At 39.7% G+C, this 23,043-nt stretch overlaps 1 protein-coding gene across 7 annotated transcripts in view; it reads left to right on the top strand.

The window, feature by feature from the left end:
• Window positions 1-18,285, top strand: part of NPNT (nephronectin) — a 70,854-nt gene extending 52,569 nt beyond the window's left edge. For 4 of the 7 annotated variants that reach the window (XM_072939308.1, XM_072939300.1, XM_072939305.1 and 1 more), the window contains 5 exons: window positions 5,592-5,678; window positions 6,165-6,263; window positions 13,896-14,152; window positions 15,504-15,576; window positions 16,985-18,285. In XM_072939308.1, the coding sequence (XP_072795409.1) occupies window positions 5,592-5,678; window positions 6,165-6,263; window positions 13,896-14,152; window positions 15,504-15,576; window positions 16,985-17,229 (761 nt within the window). In that variant the 3' untranslated portion in view covers window positions 17,230-18,285. Of the gene's footprint in view, window positions 1-5,591; window positions 5,679-6,164; window positions 6,264-13,895; window positions 14,153-15,503 lie in introns of all 7 variants that reach the window. The other 3 variants (XM_006216156.4, XM_006216157.4, XM_006216159.4) reach the window with 1 other exon arrangement.
• Window positions 18,286-23,043: the final 4,758 nt, after the last annotated feature.

Below are 23,043 nucleotides of genomic sequence, written 5' to 3'. Positions count from 1 at the left end.
CTGGAAGAGCTGAGTCATCACTGTTATGGTCACACTCAGAAAAGAGCCATCTTTTAGATACTCCGTTCTCCTGGGATTGCTCCAGGCAGTGCTTCAAGTCGTTCTGAAACTTCATTAGAGGAGGAATAGGGGAGTCACAAAACTAGGGCTCATTTTTGAGTAGCTGTGTCCACCTTTCCCCAGACACTTGACTTTACCAAGTTCTGCTCTTTACTCTCAGCCCAAAGGAGCCTTTTCAACTTTCTAGATTTTTCCTATGCAGTGAAAGTTTTGGCAAACAAGGGTTTTTTCTGTGGAGCCCAGCAACACTTAGATTTTTGCAAGTAATCAGTAGATGGCTAAGAATGTCCTCTGATGTACTTAAGGAAACTTCCAGTCTTTTCCGATCTTTGGAAATCTCTGGAATCTCTTTTCCAATCTTTTTATTTGCTTTTCTGGTGATTTAAAGCTATAATGCATGTGTTCCTTATCTGGAGAGGGAAAGAAAGGGGCAGGGGAGGGAGGGGACGGGGAGAAGGGAGGAGGGGAGGAGGAGAGAAAGGCAAGAGACGGCTTCTTAAAACCCTTGTCATTCACCCCCACTCTGTCATCCCTAAAGATCCCCAGGTTTTGCCACGGGAAAGAGCCTTCAGGATATTGGGAAAGTTACATACGTACCATTCTCGTCAGATGAACTACACCCCTGAGCAGAGAAAGAATTTAAGACAGTGTTATCTTTAATCTTTTAGTCCTACAACAAATGCCAGAACTGGCCTGGGTAATGTCAGGGGAGCCACCCTAGAACAGAAACAGAATTTGCAAACCTACCTTTAATAAACTGTGCTTACATTTTGCTCTAGTAGTTGCTCTTTGGAAGAGGTCTGGCAGCGGGAAGTGTGTATGATAACATTTACAGGTACTTCACTGTGCTGACTTGTAATGCTTCTTGGTAAAAATAAGCAGTTGACTCTTTGGGAAAACTCATTTATGGATGCAGGTTATATATTAATATACCCCTGGGGAAAATATATTTACTAGAAAGCGCTGGGCGAGAGTTCCTTTTAAGAAGTTTCCTGCTTATCTGTGCGGCTCCTCACAGGCTGCAGGGCTCTCGGGTTCCCCAGCCCTTAGGAACGTCCTGGGCCCCTAAGCCCCGTGCAGCCACGTGTTCATCCGGCTGCCTGCTTGCTTTGGTGCCCATACTCTCCCTTTGTCTCAGTTCATGCAGAAGGTTGTAAGACGCAACGGGAGAGAAGTTTATTTTTTTTTTTACATTTTTTATTGATTCATAATCATTTTACAGTGTTGTGTCAAATTCCAGTGTTCAGCACAATTTTTCATTCATGGACATATACACACTCATTGTCACATTTTTTTCTCTGTGAGTTACCATAACATTTTGTGTATATTTCCCTGTGCTATACAGTGTAATCTTGTTTATCTATTCTACAATTTTGAAATCCCAGTCTATCCCTTCCCACCCTCTACCCCCCCCCCCCCGGAACCACAAGTCTGTATTCGAGAGAAGTTTATTTTGGTGGGTGAAGCATTGACCAATGATAGGAAAATTTCTAGAAAATAAATCTTTTAAAGAGTATATGAACATTCTTTAGTTTACATTAATTTTGGTCATAACTGCCCCTGGACATCCTCTTCCCTCTCCCTCCTGTTTGTTCTCTATGCTACAGCCAGAATGGAGTACCTGACCTGGGTGCTCCTCTGTTAAAATTTTTGAGGCTTCCAGTTTTCACCAGAATTAAGAGCACAACCTTTACAGAGCTTTAAAAGGCCCGGCAGAGTCTGCCTGCCTCTCCTGCACCCTGCCTCTCGCCCTGTGCGCTCTGCACCTATAATGATGTTAGTTCACCCCGTTCATTCTCTAGGGCACTAGCTCGCAGTAACTCATCCTTCACGTTGTAGTGGAAGGATCGCCTTTCAGAGATTTTCATGCATGTGTCCCCCCAGGCTATTCCCTCCCCCCACTGCCGTGCCCTGTCCCTCACCCAAATCTCACATAGCATCCTCTGCTTCTCCTTTAAATCATTTGTTCCATGGGAGACTGTTAGATGTCTGTCTTCACCTCTAGAATGTGGATCCCATTAAAGTGGCTGTCTCATTGTGGTTTTGATTTGCATTTCCCTGATGATTACTGACGTTGAATACCTTTTCATATACCCGTTAGCCATTAGTATATCTTTCTTTATAAAAAATGTTTATTCAGATCTTCTCATTTTTTTTAACAGATTATTATTCTTTTTGGCTACTCAGTTGTATGAGTATTAACCCCTTTATCAGACATACAATTTACAAATATTTTCTCCAATTCAGTAATTTGGCTTTTTGTTTTGTTGATGGTCTCCTTTGGTGTGCAGAGGCTTTTTAGTCTGACGGAGTCCCCCTTTTGTTTTTGTTGCCTGGGCTTTTGGTGTCAGATCCAAAAAACCATCACTAAGACTGCTGTCAAGGAGCCTACTGCCTCTGTTTCCTTGTAGGAGTTTTATGGTCTCAGGTCTCAACATTTCAAGTCTTCAATCCATTCTGAATTAATTTCTGTGTATGGAGTAAGATAGCGGCCAGTTTCATCCTTTTGCATGTGGCTGTCCAGCTTTTCCAACAATATTTATTGAGAAGACTCTCCTTTCCCCATTGTATATTCTTGGTTCTTTTGTCATAAATTAATTGATTACATAAGTGTGTATTTCCTCTCACTGTTTTTTCTAGTCTGTTTTTCGTTTGTTCACTTTTCTTGTTCACTTTCTAGTTGAAATCATGCTACTTGAATGATTTTTTCCCTGCTACTTATTTCACTTACTATTCCAGGGAGCAGGTAGGGGATTTTCTCTTGACACTTCAGTGGGATGCTCTCCCCCACCCATTCTGCTATGTGTGAGGAAGGAGGGTTAGTTCAGTAATTGGGCAGAGCCACAGACTGGAGCTCACAAACCTGTAAGAACTCAGAGCTGCCGAGCATTTCAGGTCTCTAAATCCCTTGGAATGTTTCCCAGTGAAGTGATGAAGGTGTGCCTGGTCATCTGCTGCTAAATCAAATGGTTCTTGGAAACCAAGTGCCTAAAATACTCATGAACCATCTGGCGTTTTGCAAGTTGTTAGTTGGCAAATTCCTTGGGTTTCTATTTTCCAAATGTGTGTTCTCATCGCTTCCTTTCAACCTCATCCCATCCTGCTTTCTTCATTTCTCAGCATCCTCCAGACCCGGGGAACTCCTTTCTCCAGAGGTTCCGAGCACTTTCTTTGTACTTGCTGCCTGAAGCAGCCTCTCCTCCCTGACTCCAGCACTTTGCTTTTTGCCTGGAAGGTTCCGTGCTCTTTCCCTCTCAGTCTGTCTCTGAATGGCGCTTCTTCAGAGAAGACATCCCTAATCTCCCTCTATAAGACAGGCCCTGTGCCAGCAAACCTTTGTACCACCCTGCCCCTCTGCACCAAGACTCTATTTACCATTTAACCATCCTCCATCTGGAAAAAGGGGGGCTGACAAAGTGTCCTAATGCCCCTAAAATAGGGCACTGTAAGACTTGAGCTATTCCAACCCAGAGATAATTTGTATAAGTTACCCCAAGAGAAGGGAGTAAAAAAAGTGATTGTTCTATAGGTTTAGGGTTTTGTTTTTTTCTTTTAAACTTTCTCTTCATCATGAGAAATGAAGCATGCTTGCCTACAACTTTATATTTCTAATGAATAAGAGGCAGTCTACCCCTCAGAGGCCCAAATGGAAAAAGGAAAGCTGGAATTAGATGTGATGGTTGTCAGTCATCTGGGTGTAAAAGAGAGTGGCCAGTTGCCTCCCCCAGGGCACCTGTGATCAGGTAGCGTCCCCAGATCTCGTCCACTGACCAGCTTTTCTTCCGTTGTCTCAGGCTGTGTGTAAATGTATAAATGTGAGTGGCAGGGGTAGCGGGAGGTGGAAGGAAAAGAAGGGGCGCCACTGTTCAGACTTTGGAAACAAAAAGGAAAGAAATTTTAAAGTAGTAAGCTAAGAATAAATCAGTGCAAATACTATAGGATTGTTACCTAATGTAGACAATTCTTGCTAAAAATAATTGGAACATGGTTGAAAAGGAACCCTTTTGGTCAATGTCTGTTCCTTGGTGTTCCACATCTTTTACTCCCTGCCTTATAAAAATAGAGCTAATTAAGTTCTGGCAAAGAAAAGGGAGGATTCCCTGGTCATGGGCCAAGAATTCCCCTCCCCACCAGCAACATTTTCACACACTCCCCACCTCCAACCCAGTCACTCTCCCTGACATCATCTGGTGTTTTTCCGTCCTAGCCCACATCAGAATTTAGAGGTGTGGCGTTCACAGGACCAGGTCCTTGTTGGTCTTGTTCACACTTTCACCCTCTCTCCTCGGGACCTACCCCAGCACTTGGTGTAGGGTGGCAATCAGATCTGCTTTGAATGAGTAACTAACTGTAGATTCATGTGAATCCATTTTCTTTTAAAGCATATTCTAAAGCTCTGTGCCACTTGCTTCCTTTGAGGAAAAGGGTTGACAAAGTACATAGGTTTCTGACAAGCTCTTCCCACTCGTTTAGTAAACACTTAGTAAGTGCCTGTCACTAGGGCAGGCGTTGGAAATGCCCCATGAATAAGGCATGACTGATGCCCTCCGAGACCTTGGAGGCCAGCAGAGGGACAGACACGCATACGTGTAAGTAACTGTAATTCTTTATGAATGAGCATAATAGAGGCATGTAAACATGGGCCTTCGAAGTGGGGAAGAATTTAATTCGCCTGGAACATGAACATTTCTGCCCTGGGAGTGCTATTTATGCTGAGCCTTGAATGGGGAGGGAAGTTTATCAGGTTAATTAGCAGGAACAAGAGCATCCCAAGCTGGGGATGGGGTCAGAGATGTGAAAAATGAATGGCATGTTTGGACAGTCCTGTGTGTTTTGGGGGTTGGATTGTGAAGGCTGTGGCTAGGAGTTTGGATTTGATTTTTTGTTTAAGCTTTTATTTATTTAGTTAGTTCTTTGTTGTTGTTAATGGAGGTACTGGGAATTGAACCCAGGACCTTGTGCACGCTAAGCATGTGCTCTGCCACTGAGCTCTACACCCGCCTGGATCTGACTGTAAAGGAGCCAGGGAACCTGCTTGAGCCCCAAGAGTCTATGGTAGGAAGTACAGCTTAGAGTGTGACAGGGACAGACGAGAGTTCACTGGAGAGGGTGGATGCTGTGGTTAGAAAATCGAAATATTCACTGCAATTGCAGCATTTTTCCAATAAAACAGCCTCAGAGTTCATAATGTATCTTTCATAGAAACACATTTTAGAATTTCATAGAGATATTTTGCTAGAAATTGGAAGCTGTTTAAAAATGTATTTTCCAGATAGGATTTTGAATGTATTTTATGTTGAATTTTAGAAACTTTTGAAAATCATTTAAAAAAAATTTTACACAGATAAATGTTACAGTGTACGTCTCTGCAGAACAAACTTCATGAATTTTCATGTGAACTGTAATTGAATGTTTTGGATTCTTCCAAGATGAGTGAAATGCCTAGGTCTTGCCCCTGCCTCACTGTTAAAGGCAATGCCTCGTTGTCAATACCTCATCACAGCAAAACAAAACTTCTCTCTCTCTTGCAGTCCCACGGCAGCCTTCAAATGACTTGTTTGAAATATTTGAAATTGAAAGAGGAGTCAGTGCAGATGATGAAGCAAAGGATGATCCAGGTAGGTACCTGCATTCTTAGTATCGTTTTAATGACATTTGATTTTTTCCCTTTATTTCATGAAAATAACTTTGTAGATTGTTTGATTACAGCTGAGAAAATTATACTTTTTTTACAACTTGATTTCCTCTGTAGTTAAGTCAGTTGAGCAAAAACGGTGACTCATCACTGTCTTCTTTTTTTAAAAAAAAATATTAAAGCAGCATTTAAACTGAGGAGGAAATCATATTGTATAAGTGATGACATAACAAGGTCATCATTTGGCACCATTCATGTGTTCTGTTATTACAGCTGAGCACATGTGCACAATTGTGCTGAGAAAGGGTATTGTGATTTCCTTCTGACCTCACAGAGGTGTTCTGGCAGGATAGCTGAGTGTGGATAGGAGAGAGCACTTGCTGTACAGACAGCTCTGGTTCACAAATTCATTTTTGTTGTTAGCTGTCGGGTCAATGGTCTACTTATCTTTCTGGTCACTTCCTTGCAGGTGTTCTGATACACAGTTGTAATTTTGACCATGGGCTTTGTGGATGGATCCGGGAAAAAGACAGTGACCTGCACTGGGAACCAGTGAGGGATCCAGCAGGTAAGACCATTCATCTCACCCAACACATTTCAGTTGGAGCCCATCTGAGGCCCCCAGTTCTGCTGATCAGGTATACTGGGACACAGCTCTGTGTCGACTTAATAAGAGGGCAAAGGCAGCTTGTCCAGGATCCATCTTCCATTTTTTCAGATTTCAAATTCAAAAACTGAATTTGTTAGCTATCAATTAGAATTATAAGATGACAAGCAGTTTATTAAAAGTCCAGCTAATTTCTTTCAAAAAATAAAAACTTTGGCGAACATAAAATGTGTAGATTCATCCTAACATATAATCTTCAAAGTTATTTGCAGTGCCCCATTCCCAGGCGTCAAAGAAGTAATACAGTAGGACAGCAGCCATCACAGTAGCCCCTTGTTTTCTCGATGATGTCGTTTTTATTTTTTTAAGATGCAGTCAGTAGAAGGAGACAGCGGACATTTCTGTGAGATTGTGAATCTCTCTGAAAAAACCCAGTCTGATTTGGATGCTGGAGAAATTAGTTACAAATTACCACCACTTATTCCACAAGAGAATGTTATTAGAGAGGTAGATTTAAATATAGGCCCTTGGGAAATTAACAGACTTAAATTGCACACGTCCTATTAATCCAAGGTTTTCAGGGCTTTTAAGACATTTTATTGTCTTGTTTCAGGAAGCAAAGCTACATACTGCTGTTGGTTTGTTTTTTTGTTTTCCCACCCTTTCAGTAGTTAAATCTTTTATGGGTGAGGCCAACTTAATGGACAGCTGAGGAGTTTTGTTTCTTTCTTTTTTTTTTTTTTTTTTTGCCTTTTTAATACTCCTGATTCTAGACTCAAGGATGAAAGATACAAGACATGAAGAAGAAGTATGTTACTTGTTTCAAAAGCCTGGTTCCTAAATACCATCCCAGGCACAGAGACAGAGCACAGAGCACGTACAGTTAACCTGAGAGAGGATGTGTTCTAAGCCAGTTCTTCTCAACTTCCTGGGCGCGTACAGACCGGCCGGGGCCTTGTTGAAATGTACATTTTGATGTGTTTCTCACACGTTCCTGGGGGATAATTTTGGTATTAGTCCCTGATGCACATTTTGAGTAGCAAGGTATTAAAGGATTAGTGTAAAAATGTATTTATTAGATCCCCTAAGATTGAACTGTTAGAGATATTAAAAAATGAAAATGGGAGGTAAGCTTTTAAAAAATGAATATCCAATAAATTCAATGGGGTTTTAGATTTCTTTGAGCTAGAAAATGATTTTTCATGCCACACACACGCCAGTACAGTCCCTCTCATTCTCACTTTCATGTTTACCTTCTCACTTATTTAAAATTAACTCTGAGCAGGACATTATTATTAATGTCGCCGATATCTGTGAATAGTTGTTTAATAGCTACTATAGTTCTGACTCATTCATTATCTCAGTTTTATTTAATCTTCTTATTCACCCTGTGAAACAGGTAATACTGTTTTCATTTCACAAAGGCCCAGAACTTACATCAGCTTCCTGAGGCCGCAGAGCTAAAGAATGGACTTCGCGTCCAGGCCTCTCTGCACTGCCCGCGCAGCCACCTTGGCGGTTCAATACCCAGACAGCTGCAGCCTTATTCTGGGGTTTTCCGCACTCACCATCTGGCCTCCACGTCCGGGGTTGGTGTGCACGATCCGATTAGCAGATCTCAGGTCTGTGGAGTTGAGTGACGGCTGACCTGGAGCAGCTGACTAGGGGAGAGAGGTCCTGTAGCAAGCCTGTGTAATGCAGTGGGGAATAATGTTCATGGTCATAATTAATCATTCTTTCAGGTGAGGCACACCAGGGAGAGTGACTCATGCTAAGCTCAGAAGAATTCATTGCACTTCTATGTGGACAGTCTATGTAAAACAATTGATTTTTAGAATTTAAATACCATTTTTTAGTACTTTTCAACACTTTTTATTATTCATCACATACGTAAATGTTGAAATTTGTTGTGACCCCAAACCCACTTGCCCTCTGATAGAAAAATGAGAAGAGGACTGGCAATTAGAATGGTTGACAAAAAAAGGTTTGAAATGGTCGTCTGGCTGTGATAATACAGAACAAGCTGAAAGGAAGTGGTGGCTGCTTGGGTGATAGGGCAGCTCCTGGTGATTGGCTCTGGCTCCCAGGATGCTCTTCTGGGGTTGCTCCAGGTCTTTACTAACAACTTGGATGAACTGGATATTGGAGGCATACTAACCAGTCTGCAGATGACTTAAGGCAGAGGAGACAGTTGCTGTGTGTGCTGATACAGCCAGCATCCAGAAGATTAGATCAGTAGGTCACACTTAGGCTGAAATCTAATGGGGATGAATACAAGGTGTAGCTCGTGGTCTAGAAACCACCTACACAACCGTGGGAGGTCAAAGATGTGATTCAGCAGTTAAGTGTGAAAGACTTCAGTGTTTTAGTGGGTCATGAAATCAACCCTGTGTTGTTGCAGCCAAAAAGTTGGCACATTTAAGTAGAAACAGATATGTTTTTCAAGAATGGAAAATACCCTTTGGGGTGTTCTTTACTGTCTGAGAAGAATAGAAGTAATTATAGGCACTAGGAAGAAAATGCTCTGGCTGGAGAGGTATCTCAAAGCCTGTAGAAAAACCAGTGAGGAGCCCAGCAGTTTCAACCTGGAGAAGAAATAATGGAGCAGGGCAGCTTTTCAGATGCATGGCCAACAAATCTATCTCAGTTGTTCCGTCACTACCAGGGGATGAGAAGTTGGATCAGTAGGTGAAAACTACAGGGGGATGGATTTTTGTCACTCTTAGAACGTCTCCATAGAGCTGTCTAGAGAGAAATCAGGCTGATAGAGGAGCACGGGGCTCGGTGGAGCCGTTTGACTGGACGACATGACAAGGTGCTGTTTTGAGAATTAGACAAAAGTCAGATTAAATGATCTCTTACACTGGCTCTGGGAGCCTGTGATTCAGAATGAAATGTCCCAGGTAATCCGAGGAGATCAGGCAGCAGGGTTCTGGCTTAGAAAATGGGTGGAAAGACCAAATATGGCAGATAGTTGGAAGAAGGGATAGGAGGAGGGGCACAGCATAGCGTATGTCAAGGTGGAACTGCAGGTGGGCTTTTTAGAATATGTCAGGAAATTCTAACCATATACAGATTCTAACGCATCCAGATGGGAAGTGCCGAGGAAGCTTACTTTTCCGTGCCTGTTTTTCTTCCAGGGAGTTCAGGTGGGGTTGTGTATGTGTATCACATATGAAGGCCAGGAAAGACTATAAGCCATGTAATAAATTATTTTTGCATATTATTCTAGTGACCAAACTAATTGCTTGTTTCTCTCTAGATTATACCATTTGTAAAGGAACGTATGTTTGGATTTCCACGATTCTGATTGATTTTTATGTTGTGCATTTCTTATCTAAGATCCAGATTTGCAAATATTCTTAAATGCTAATACCTCTAAGAAAACTCTCAGTTAAACAAACTTACAATTTTGAGAAGCAAGTGCATTTGCTCTCCCTCCTTCCTGGGGCTCGTTAGGTTTTGTTTATCATCACATTCAGTCTTGAACTTAATTGTGAGAAGGTGAAATTAATCCATCCTCTAGGGAATGGAAAGTTGTGCTGCAGACAGATGTGGTGTGTGCTACAGGCTTACAACTGTGGCCCTGAACACACGCCCTTCTCCTGTAGCGTCGAGGTCAAAGTTGAGGCCCTTTTCCTGGAACACTAATCCCTGGGGATCAAGAGTTAAAGGCAACTGACTCAGCACTCTTTCTGCTACCCATAGCCACAAGCAATTCATTTAAATATAAGACAAGTATGCCAGCATGTACCTACAAGTATGTCCATTGCAGCATTAAAAAACATTACGTTCAAATACATGTAAATGGACAAATAAATCAACAGGGAAAATGAAAGCTCCCTCCCATCCCTGGCTCCCAGTCATCCTACCCGGATGCAGCCAGCTTCTTGGTTATCTTTCTGGAGTTAGATTTTTCCACACACCAGCCCCCACTTCAGTACCTTCTGTCACTTAACCACATTATCTTAAGAGTTAACGTGAGTGTGGACTCTGAAGCCAGGATGCCTGGGCTGAAACCCAGCACCACCACTGATGAGCTTTGATCTCAAGCAGGTTTACTTAAATGGGGTAATCAGTAGTGTCTACATATGTAAAGCATTTAAAGCAGTCCCGGGCCCAGAGTTACCATCAGAATAGTATTAGTTATTGTGGTTGAAGACTGCCGTGTATCAGTATGCACAGAATACCCTCATTCTTACTAATGACAGTTAGTTACTCCCTCACTCCTTCCATGTGTTTAACCTGCCGTCCACTGAGGAACATTTCAGTTGTTTCCAGTCTTCTGGTAGTTCAGACAATGCTATAGTAAGTAACTTTGTACAGATGTCATTTCATGTATGTTTGAATGTATCTTTAGGATAAATTTCTACATGTAAATTTTCTGGGTCAAAGGGAATTTGCAGTTTGAATTTGGGTAGATTTTACTAAAATGCCCTTCAAAAGGAGTGAAGCAGTTTATGCTCACACCAACAATATTTAGAACCATCTCTAACACAGATCTTTTTTTTTTTCATCTTTGTCAAGCTTATAGGTGACAAGGCATCTCAGTTTTAATTTGCATTTCTTTCGGTGAGAAAAGTTAACCATCTTTTCATTTATTTAAGTCTTTATTTTCCTGTACATTTATTTAAGTCTTTATTTTCCTGTGATGCCCTTTATTTTTCCTTTGTGTTCTTATTCTTGATTTGTAAAAGGTCCTTATGTAAAAAAGAAACTCAGCCTTTTTTTATGTTGCCGATATTTAATTTTTTGCTTATCTTAATATTTTGTGATATTTTTATCTTAAGATGAACATTTAGAAGCAACTTAAATGTTCTTCAATAAGAAATTGGCCAAATTATTGATACACTTGCATCTATGAAAAATATTTGTTGACATAAAAATGGCTGTAATATAACTTGCTTTTTTCATTGAATATAAAAGCTGCAAAAACGTTCATATTCATGTGCATTTGTGTGCATGTATTTACATAGGAATATAAGAAAAGTCCAGAAGTCAAAATGTTAGTATCTCTCTTCGGGTTTAGCATTATGTTTAAATTTTCTTTATGCTCTTATAGATACATTTTCTGCAATAGGTTTCCACTGCTTCTTTTATTAGAAAAAAATGAAGCTATTTGTATTTTAGGGATAAATCTCAGCAAACCATAATTATCTTAGTTCTACCTGGATGGGTTTCTCAGCTAGGCAAAAAATATTTATACAAATAAAACCACTTCCTCTCACTTTTTGACCATACAGGTAATAGGAAAAGTAATGGATGGTAATATTTGTAAATTGAAATTGTAAAGGCATGAACAAGTATAGAATTAAAAATAAGGAAATTAAAATTTTATCATCTATGTTTCTGGCAGGTTTGCAGCATTTATTATTTACCTAAACTGCCCCCCCAAAGCTTTAATATTATGATGCTTTAAACTGAAACCATGAAAATATTTCATGTAATTTTATATTTAACCAGTATTTTGGAATCAGAAGTGAAATTTTTCTTTAGTAGGTGATTTGTTTGGAGTGGTAGATCAATTTTTCGCTTAGCTACTGTTCCCACTTTGTAATATTTCCATTTATTAAAAATGGAAGGAGTTCTTCATGGTAAAACAACAAAAAACTTGATGGCCACAGAGTAGCTCTATAGGGGAAAAATAATTGTAGCCTCATTTATAGAATTTTAAATATCTACACAAAAGAGTCTGTTGACTCCTTTATTAGGATGCCTTGGTTTTTGTTAGGTTGTCTTGTTTGCAAGCAGCATCTGGCATAGTGATGTAAGTATACATTCCATGGGGACTTAAGGTAATCCTTGTTTCCTTAAAACTTGCAGGTTAACTATAATGGCCTTATATCTTAGTCTTAACCAAAATACCTATGATGATTCAAAAGCTGACTTGTGGGAAGACATTTAAAAGCCATGTAAATATTTTGGCTCAAAATATCCTTTGGATTAATATGGGGAACACGGGGGCAGAAGGAATGTTAAAAAAAATGTGTTTTTGATGAATGAAGTACATGACTCAGGGAACTATTTCTCTGTAGTTTTTGTTGTATTCTTGGAACATCATTTATTCAACAAATGGCATTAAACTCCTACCATACACTAGGATGTAATGGGGTGGTTTGGAGGAAACTTTGGTTCTGATATCAAAGAGTTGACAGTCTTCTGGGGGAGAAACGTGTAAACCAGTGATTCTTGTGCTGAATAGGGGTTCAGGCAGTTCTGAACTCAAATTGTTACTCTGCCACTTACTGGCCGGCTGACAGACACCTTGGGTGACTTCACCTCTCAAAGCCTTAGTCTTGTTTTGCAGATGCAGAAGCTAACAAGTGTTCACTTCAAAGGCTTGTCAGCAGGGCTAAATGAGATGCTCCCCGCAGAGCACTCGCATAGAACCTGGTGCATCACAGATACACACACCATCTGACTGGTCCTTTGAAGACTCAGAGGGGACTTGGTAGAAGAGAAGTCACTTGAAGAGTAGGACATCCCAAACCTTGCCTTGTCCAGTACAGATTAAGCACAAGAAATGATGGTTTATCTTTCCAATGAAAAATAAGCAGGTTTTCTACCAAAACAGATACACGTGTTGAGCATTCCAACCACATTTTCCTTTAGCTAAGTCAGTGTTGAAACTGTGTTTTTCAGTTGGCTGCAATAAAACAGGCTGAGGGGCACAGCCTTTGTACATGAATTGAGCTTCAAAATACAACTTGCCACTTGCCCTCTCCTGAGAAGCAGTACCGCCCACTTCACTGCTGCTCAAACTTTTTTCCCCCTTAACTGCAGTTCCTCTAACAGTTGAGGGAAGCAAGTCTGTAGCCCTAGGAATCTAAGGCATTATCAAAGTGACTTTCCCAAAGGGACAGTTTTTATTAACTTTTTGTGTTCATGTGTATGTAGTAGAAAACTGATGTATTCCTTTCATTATATTGTTATGGATTTGTTTTTATATAAAACGTTTTAAACTACTTTCAAAGCAAATGGATGCTGCAGGGAAGATGTGATGGGTTTCCAGAACATTTCTGCATCTTGGAGTTAGGTGTAAGAAGCACAGCCAACTTGTTTTTAAAGGACTCGTTTCTCTTTAGAGATTTTTTTTTTAAGTGGGGAGGGGAGAGAATAAACAGGTCTAGTGCCTCCTTTAAATCATCATCTGCCCTACTGTCTGGAGGTAGGAAATCTACCTAGAAACGTCTGCCTGGCAACTTAAGCCAACCACCCTACCAGCCAGCCAGCGCGACAGGGCAATCACAGATGCCTGAGGATCCAGAGGCAGCGACTGTGTGCACGCCTGGGTGTGTCTGATCATATGTGGCTGGTAACAGGCATAGTGTTAGGACCGCTCATCATTGTGTGTCCTTGGCAGAATCTGTATTCCCCCGAGCAAAGGGAGTGAGTGTTTTCTGTAAATATAAAACCACAGAATTTAAGACAGCCATAGATATAAGTCCTGTGTTTCTCCCTCAAATATCTGGAATTCTTTACAAACGGCCGGCACAGTCTGTGGAAACAGGAGAAGGAGAAGCCGCGGCCGGCCGGCCGGCGGGGCCGGGGCCGCGGGGCTCGCCCACACAGGCCCTGCTCTTCCCCCTGCAGGTGGACAGTATCTGACAGTCTCGGCAGCCAAGGGCCCCGCGGGGAAAGCCGCGCGCTTGGTGCTCCCTCTCAGCCACCGCCTGCACTCAGGGGACCTGTGCCTGTCGTTCAGGCACAAGGTGGCGGGGCTGCGCTCCGGCACGCTCCAGGTGTTTGTGCGGAAACACGGGGCCCACGGAGCAGCCCTGTGGGGAAGAAATGGTGGCCATGGCTGGAGGCAAACGCACATCACCTTGCGAGGGGCAGACGTCAAGAGCGTAAGTAGACCCGCCGAGGAGGCAGGACCTGGGAGGTTTCCTTTCCGAGGACGGCTCTGGGGTCGGCGTCGGAAGTCTTTGCTCTCCTTTCGTTCAGGCCCAAAGCTCGGCTCGTGCTTTTTCTGGGCGTGGGGACCCTGTGCGTTGCCTCTTTCTGTAATCCCTTTGCTCCTTCTTCCGTTCTCCATCGCAACCACGACCACCTCCGCTCTCCCCACCCTGGTGAAAATCCCCTCTTTTTAATGACAAATTTTAGCGGTTGAAAAGGTGGAAAGTTAATCAGAAGAAACGTCGAAGGGCGAGGGTGGGCTTAACTACATGCTTTTCCTTAAACTGCTTATACTTCAAACTTTGACCACCATGAGTTACCCTCAAGTGTTTTTTCTTTCTTTTCTGAAATGTTTCTTTAAACTTTTTTTTTTCCCCCTTTGCCTCAGAGATCATAGTTAAGCAGCCTTGGGTGGGAACCAGAACAGTATGTTTGGAAAATATTATTCTATTCAGGACAGGATGTGGGGAAAACTTTGATTGAATATATAAACTTTATCTTAACTAAATAAGTCATAGGTAGAAGTAAAATGATCTATAACAACCCACTGAAGTAGTGAATTTTTTGGAAAAACTGTTTTTATGTCAATACTTACAAAACTGGTATAGGTATAGGTAAAAGAAAGGTTAGACTCCATGAAGACAGCTTTTATCAGAGTCTTGGATTTTGTTTTACTGTTTTTCTCTTAAAATTTTTCTTAATATTTACATCATTTGGAGAAACAAAACATTGTTTCACAGCATAACATAGGTTTCTGTTCTCAAAGGAGCAAGGATGCTCTACAGAAGATAAAATACAAGAAAGTTTTTGCTCTTTACATAAGTGAAACAAATGGAACTGGGGTGTTTGGTTCTATTCCATTTGAGGCATCAAAGCTAAATTAAATTAACCCGGAGGAGGGACTAGAAAACCTCTAAGAGGCTGCATGATTATGATCTTTCAGATCTTTGGCTCCTAATTTCTTGCCTTTTATGCCCCATCACACTCTTCTATCCTTGGAAAATCTTTGACAGAAGTGTCCAGTTCCTAATCATTCCTAAATGGAGGCAGTCTATCATTTAGAATAGCTTTTTAAAGTGTAACTGATTTTGGGTAATGTGGTCCAGTTAACAATTTACTGATGACTAAAATTTCTACCAAAAGGCAAGCCTCAGGTGACACTGGCACCTCTGTTCTAGTCTTTCCTTCTGTTAAGTAAGTTTACTGTTCAGTTTTGGGGAAAGTTTGCGTTTGTTTTGCTAAATGAGCGGGCATTGGGAAGGGGTAGAGGAGGCTTGACTGGTGTGTGCATTCTCTCCCTAGGTCATCTTCAAAGGTGAAAAAAGGCGTGGTCACACGGGGGAGATTGGATTGGATGATGTGAGCTTGAAAAAAGGCCAGTGCTCTGAAGAACGCGAGCAACTCCAGAACTAGCCATGAACCCCCATGTTGCTCCCTCTTCTTTTTCCAATCTTCACCACCTGTCCTCTCCTCCCTCTTATCAGGCCTAGAAGAGTGGGTCAGGAGAAAGTCTGCTTGGTGACCCACGTCTTGCTGGCCTGCTTTTGTGCAATCCCAATGAACAGTGACACCTCCCTTGAAATACAGGGGGTATCTGTAGAAGCATCCAAAGCCATCTTTGGGTGTTACCTTGCAGCCGATGTCTCTTTTAAGAAGGCCTTCGACAAGTGTGACCTATATACCCCCTTCATCCTAGTTACAAGGTGTTGTTCCTTGCAGCAAATTATGGGTGAAGTTTTCAAAAGAAATCTGTGCAAATGGCCATTCTGTTATCTGTTCAGTGTTGTACCACGAGTAGTACTGACTTCTGCTAAGATACGTTGTACAATGTGCTTGTGAAATTGGTTTCTCCTCTCCACTTACTAGTTGTGGTCTGGCCTGAACTCTGACTTATACTGCCATTCATTTTATAAACGCAGGGTGTGTAACATATCAAGATGCATTTATTCTTGTTATCTGTATTTTTCTTTTTAAAGACGATTATGTAGAGTGGGCACGTAATCTCTTGTTAGTAGTATTGTGTTTTGTGTAAACGTGCTATTGATACTAAGTAGTGACGTGTTCCCAATATTTACAGACTCTAGTTGCAAGGGAAAGGCAGCTTGTGATCTCTTGAGTTAAAAAATGCACGGTGGAATGTCATTTAGTTCCATGACCTTATATTGGCAGCCAGAGAAAATTGGAAGAGGTGTCAGTCTGTGGTAGTGAGGGGATGAATTTCTTAATGGCCTTGAGTTTGATCACAACAAAGGACAGTGACCATTCAGGTTGACAGGAAACTGCAGTTAACCCATAAAACCGTCACAGTTTCAGGCTCCACTTTAAAACCAACAGCTTTTACCATAACAATAATGGCCCTTTCTGGTGATCTTAAGAAGCTTTATGAAAGTTCTGGTTGTTTCAGAAAAAAGGTTCTGTTTATGGAAGCAGGGTGAGGGAAAGCATGGGGGGAAGCTCTGTTGAAACATTCTCCCACTCATTTTTAAATCAGTTTAAATTTAGGGGGGCCTAGATCATAACTTATGTGCTGCTGTGTCAGGATGGGATGGGAAGCAAGTCCCATGCTTTGAGGCACTGGATGTGTTGGAATGGGATTCACACACACACTCAAGCAACAGAACAAGATTGGAATTCTATGATCTGTGAACCCCCAACTCTGTTTCCTCCCTGTAAATTTTACCTTTATATTGAAAATATACATAACTTTTAAAAGGCAACTTATTCCTGAGGCTTTTCATTATTTCTGATTAAGTAATCAAAATATTTTCTGCTGTTTTTGCCAGGAATCACAAAGATGATTAAAGGGTTGGAAAAAGAGATCTATGATGAAAAATTAAAGGAACTGGGATTATTCAGCGTGGAGAAGAGAAGACTGAGGGGCAAACCATTGCTGGTTTTCAAGTATATGAAGGGTTGGTACAGAGAGGACGGTGACCAGCTGTCCTCCACATGCACTCAGAACAGAACAAGAGGAAGCAGGCTTAGGCTGGAGTGTGAGGGGCCATTTCCTGGCGGGGACAGTTGTTAATTAGAAACCTTTGTTTAAACCAAAAAAGTGTGAATTTTTTGAGGCTTTTAAAAAATTAGATAAGTTTTTTTTTTTTTTCTATTTGAGGTGGTTAAAGATGTTCTTCCCTCAAGGCAGAGTAACAATAACAGAATCTCCCTAAAGATGTTTTAATCGTATTACTATACAGTGAAAATCTCCAGAACTAACTAACTTGAACTAGGCTAAGGTCTAATTTAGGTATTTTTTTCTTGGCCTCCTAATGGAAAGGAATCAAAAAGGGGAAAAAGCCCACCAACTGCTGAGCTCACTAAATGTCTCTCCCTTTATGTCAAACCTAGCAGCATTAAAACGAAACAAAAGTGAAAAAAAATTTTTTTTAAATCTATTTATTCCAAAAGAGAGTCTGATGGACAGACCTTTTAGTATCTCAATCATGTTCTCATGTGGTGGTATATATTTCTTTTTTCTTACTAAAGGTATTGCCCTTTCCCTTGCTTAATGGATATTACAAATTTTTAAAGAGACCATAGCAAAGAAAGCAACTTAGAGAGATTTTTATCTGGTGCATTCTCTCTGCAAGGTGTGTGACAACCTAACAAGGCTACTGATAGAGTGCCATGCCCAACACCACCGCCAGGACCTTTCCTTCACCTGATGGTATAAGTTTCTCTTGTCAGTTGGAACCTCCCAAGTTCCACAAAATGGTAATGTTTTGGAACAATCAGTACAGTAGAATGTCTTTCATCATTTAGCTTGGTGGAGGCAAGGCCAGAGGGGGACTATAAATCAGTAAGCCTTTGAGTCAAAGCCAGAAAATATGGCTTTAGATCCATTTTTAATGATTCATTTCCTTTTTGGTCACGTAACTATACAACTGAAGATGAAAGGGGAGAATAGAAAATTTCACTTTTAGGTGCCAATAATACATTGCACTACACTGATGGAAGAAGTTATCCAAAGTACTGTATAACATCTTGTTTATTATTTAATGTTTTCTAAAGTGAAAAATGTTTGTGGTTTTCCAGACAGCCAAATAAAAATAATTCTTTGTAAATAAAAACACTGTTAATAATACCAGTTGTCTATTTCTTATTTTGAGTTTTTGGGGTTTTTTTTTTTAACTAGGAGAAGAATTATCAGGGTAATTTGATTTTTCATAAAAGCCATCTATAGTAGAACCTCTTTACTACTTGGAAGATTGGGGACAAAGATATTGCCCATATTATTATGCTTTCTGGGTTATAAAATATGAGACACTTTTTGTTCACGTGCACAAGAGATTAAAGGATCACTGTAACATAACTAAAGCAATTTGCTAAGGTATGACTTCTTGTATCTCATTTAGTTGTAAACATTTGCCTCAAACCCTTTTCGGTAAAGGCAGGATAAGCTATAAGTAAAGATATAAATATATATGAATTAGAAGCACAAAGTCTTTTTTACTAGTGCTGATAATGTTAATTTATGACATTTTACTCATAATCTTTCCTGATGGAGAAAATAACTATAAGGAAATAAAACTAACGGTATCATTCAACATCAAAAATTAGTCCTTAGTAGAGACTATGCTTAATGGCTTCTTTCTGATATTCAGGGAACCCTTAGTGGCTAGGAGACTCAAGTTTTGGATACATACTTTAAGCAAAAGGTAAAGAAAAACTGTAGTTTCCTTCTCTCAGAGTTGTTTCTTTATCTCAGAGATCCTTCCTAATTATCCCCAGGAGACCTGAGAAAGCTGAGGTTTTCCAGAAGTTAAACCTCTTGTGAAACTGAGGTTGGAGGTGGGAGGAAGCAGTTCAGTAAGAGGTTCCAGACTCCAGTTCATTGACTTACTTGATAGATTTTACAGCACTTACTACAGGCATGGCTCTTGGGTACAACAGTAAGCACACTCCCCTTTGTGAGGTTTTAAACTAGAGAAGAAGGTGGCTATTTATCAAAATCATACAAATAAATGCAAAATTGCTGTTCTGACAAGTGGTATACCGTTAAGGCTCTGAAAGCATGGTGGGTTCCAGGACTTTTGGCCCACTGCTTTTCAAACTCAAATGTGCATGTGGGTGGGAATCACCTGGAGATGTTAAAATTCAGCTTCTGATTCAGCGGATCTGGAGTAGGGCTTGAGAGTCCGCATTTCTAACCAGCTCCCAGGTGGTGCCTGTGCTGTTGGTGTTGGGGCCCAATTTGTATTACAAACCCTTAGTGATAATACACGGAGGGGACTGGGGCCTTCATCTCTGTTAACGTTCGCTGTTGGAAGGCCTAAAGGTACATGGTTGCAAGATCTACATTCACAAATATTCACTAAGTTTTGGTGCATTTTTTCCTTAAAAAAAATTTTGGCTCAACATGCAGACTATTAATAGACAAATATTAGTTTAAAAGAACAGAAATTCTGGTTATAATAGTAGGATTGCAAAAATGAAAAACTGACCAAGGTATTTAGCAGCAGATTTGAGCTGCCAGGAGAAAGAATCAGTGTGCTTGAAGATAGGTCAGTTGAGATTATCCAATTTGAGGAACAGAAAGATAAACTTTAAGGATAAACAACTAGACCTGCAGTCAATAAGGAAATCAAAGACTTGAAAAATCCTATAAACCAACCAGACCTAACATCTATATAACACTCCACTGAACACAAGACTATACATTTTTCTCAAATGCACAGAGATGCTGACAGACCATAAATTAGGCCATATAACATTACCTCCAATTTAAAAGGATTGAAATTATACTAAATATGTTCTTCTACCACATTGGATGAAATTAGAAGTCAATAATGGAAATTTTAGAAATTTGTGGAAATTAAACAACAGGCTTCTAACCAATAACTGAAAGAAGAACTCCCAAGGAAATTAACAAATATTTTGAGATTAATAAAAATGAAAACACAACAGGCCCAAACTTACGGGATACAGCTAAAGCATTGCTTATAAGGAAATTTGTATTTGTTAAGTGCCTATATTAAAAAAGAAGATCTCAAGTCAATAATCTAAACTTCAACCTTATAAAATTAGAACAAATTAAATCACAGTAAGCAAAATCACAGCAGAAGGAATGAAATGAAGATGAGAGTAGGAAAAAATGAAATACCTATATAGAAAAAAATCAGTGAAAATAAAAGCTGGTTCTTTGGAAAGATTAACGAAATGTATGAACATTTAGCTAGACTGAAAAAGGAAGAAAGACGGTAAGATTAGGAATGAAAGAGGGGACATCACTGACCTTACAGGAATACAAAGGATTATAAGGGAATACTATAAACAACCTAATGTCAACAAAATAAGATGACTTAGATGACAAGGACAGAGTCTTAGATACAAGCTATTGAATCTGAATCAGGAAGAAATAGAAACCTGAATAGACCAATTGGAAGTAAATAGATTGAGCTAATAAAAACATTCCACACTCTCAAATAGCAATACTTAAAATGGTGAAGTAAAAAAGTATTTAAGAATTAATACCAAGTATTCATAAAGTTTTTAATATTATGGAGGACGATGCACTTCCCAACTCCTTCCATGAGACCAGTAAATAGAGTTCGTTTGGAGATTACTGCTGTCTTAAGAATATTTTCATTTCATGAACATGGGATGCAGCAAAGACAGTGCTCAGGGACTTACAGCAGTAAATACCAGTAAATAGTGAAAAAAAAGATCTCAGGTCAGTACCCTAAATTTATGTTAAGGAACTAGAAAAACAGGTGCAAATTAAACTCAAAGCTAGTGGAAGGAAGAAAATAATAAAGATATAAATGAAGATAAATGAAATAGAGAAAAGAAAAACAACACATAGACTCAACAAAGGGAAAAATTGGTTCTCTGAAAGGATCAACAAAATTTTAAATCTTTAGCTAGACTAACAACAAAAATAACCCAAATAACTAAAATCAGAAATGAAAGTGGGGATGTTACCACTAAGCTTACAGAAATAAAAGGATTATAAGAGAACAGCATGAACAATTATATGCCAACAAATTAGACATTCTAGATCAAAGGACAAATTTCTACAAATTACCAAACAAACAAACAAACATACAAACCATAACCTCAAGAAGACAAAGAAAATCCCAGCAGACCTATCACAAGTAAAAAGAGTGAAGCAGTAATCAAACCCCCCCAAAAAGAAAACTCCAGACCACTGTCATGATGAATTCTACCGAAACTTAAAGAAGAATTAACATCAATTCTTCAAACTCTACCAAGAAATAGAGGATGAGGGAACACTTCCTCATTCTATGAAGACAATATTACTAATACCAAAGCTAGATAAAGATATCACAAGAAAAGAAAATACAGTTGACCCTTAAACAACACAGATTTGAACTGTTTGGGTCCACTTATATATGGATTTGTTTTTTCAATTAGTACATACTACAGTACTGCATGATCTGAGATTGGTTGAATCTACGGATACAGAATCACAAACATGGAATGCCAACTATCAAGTTACACTCAGATTTTCAATTTCCCTAGGGGGTCAGTAGCATTAACCCCTGCATTGTTCAAGGGTCAACTATGCAGATCAGTATCTTTCATGAATATAGGTACAAACATCCTCAACAAAATACTGGCAAACTGAATCTAATAGCACATTAAAAAGATTATACATCATGCAGGTCTTATGCCAGAAAGGCAAGGATTTATGTCAAGAAGGCAAAGGTGGTTCAAAACAAGAAAATCAATCATTCAACATTTTACTGGATATTCCAGCTAAAGCAATTAGACCAGAAGAAGAAATAACATGTATTGGAAAGGAAGAAGTAAAACTATCTCTATTTGCAGATGGCATGATCCTACATATAGAAAATCCCAATGAATCCACAGAAAAGCTATTAGAGTTAGAAACCAAATTCAGCCAAGTTGCAGGCAACAAGATAAACAGTAAAAATTCAGTTTTTCTTTGCACCAGCATTGAGCAACATGAAAAGAAAACTGAGAAAATAGTTTCATTTACAGCAGCATCCAAAAGAATAACTAAGAATACATTTAAGCCAGAAAGAGAAAGAGAAATACCATATGATATCACTTATATGTGGAATCTCAAAAAGAGAACACAAATGAACTTACCTACAAAACAGAAACAGACTCACAGACAGAGAGAAAAAACTTATGGTGACCAGAGGGTAAAGGTGGTGAGAAGGGATAAATATGTAATTCGAAAATTGCACCTCTTGGGGAGTGATGGAAATGTGAGCTATCCTGATTGTTGTAGTGGTTTCATGAGGGTATATATACATCTATCAAAATTCATCAAATTGTAATATTTGAAATGTGTAGTTTACTGTATAGGAACCATACCACAATAAAGGTGTTAAAAAAATACGTATGACCAAGAAGTTGAAAGACTTGTATATGGGAAACTAAAAACATTGCTAAAATTATGTGATGAAATAAAATTCATATTTCATGGTAAAATGAAAAAAATTTAAACAAAATTCTTTGCCCACTTGGGCCTCCTCCCTTCCCTTTAGTGTGTATTGTACGTCTGCATTAACTAGACTTCCTTAGGAGATAACATCCCTCCTTAATCTAATTGAGGGTTAAAACTCCTTAGGTGATAACCTTCCTTCTTAGTCTCGTAAGGGGCTATGAAGACCCATGATCCACTATTGCTTGTATGTGTAGATCTGGATTGTGTTAACTGTCAATAATACATCATTTGATATATAACCCTTTGTGTCAAAAGCATATATAACTGTGCTTTGACTTCTACCAGGCAGAACAGTCCTCAGAGCTTTCTAAAAGATTGTCTCCTAGGTTATAAATCCTCAGGTTGGCTTGAATAAAATTTTCCATTTCTTTCTTAGATCCACTATTGATTAATTTTCCA

The sequence above is a fragment of the Vicugna pacos genome, chromosome 2 (genome assembly GCF_048564905.1).
Source record: "Vicugna pacos chromosome 2, VicPac4, whole genome shotgun sequence".
NCBI classification, from domain to species: domain Eukaryota; kingdom Metazoa; phylum Chordata; class Mammalia; order Artiodactyla; family Camelidae; genus Vicugna; species Vicugna pacos.
This window is presented reverse-complemented; position numbering and strand designations above follow the sequence as displayed.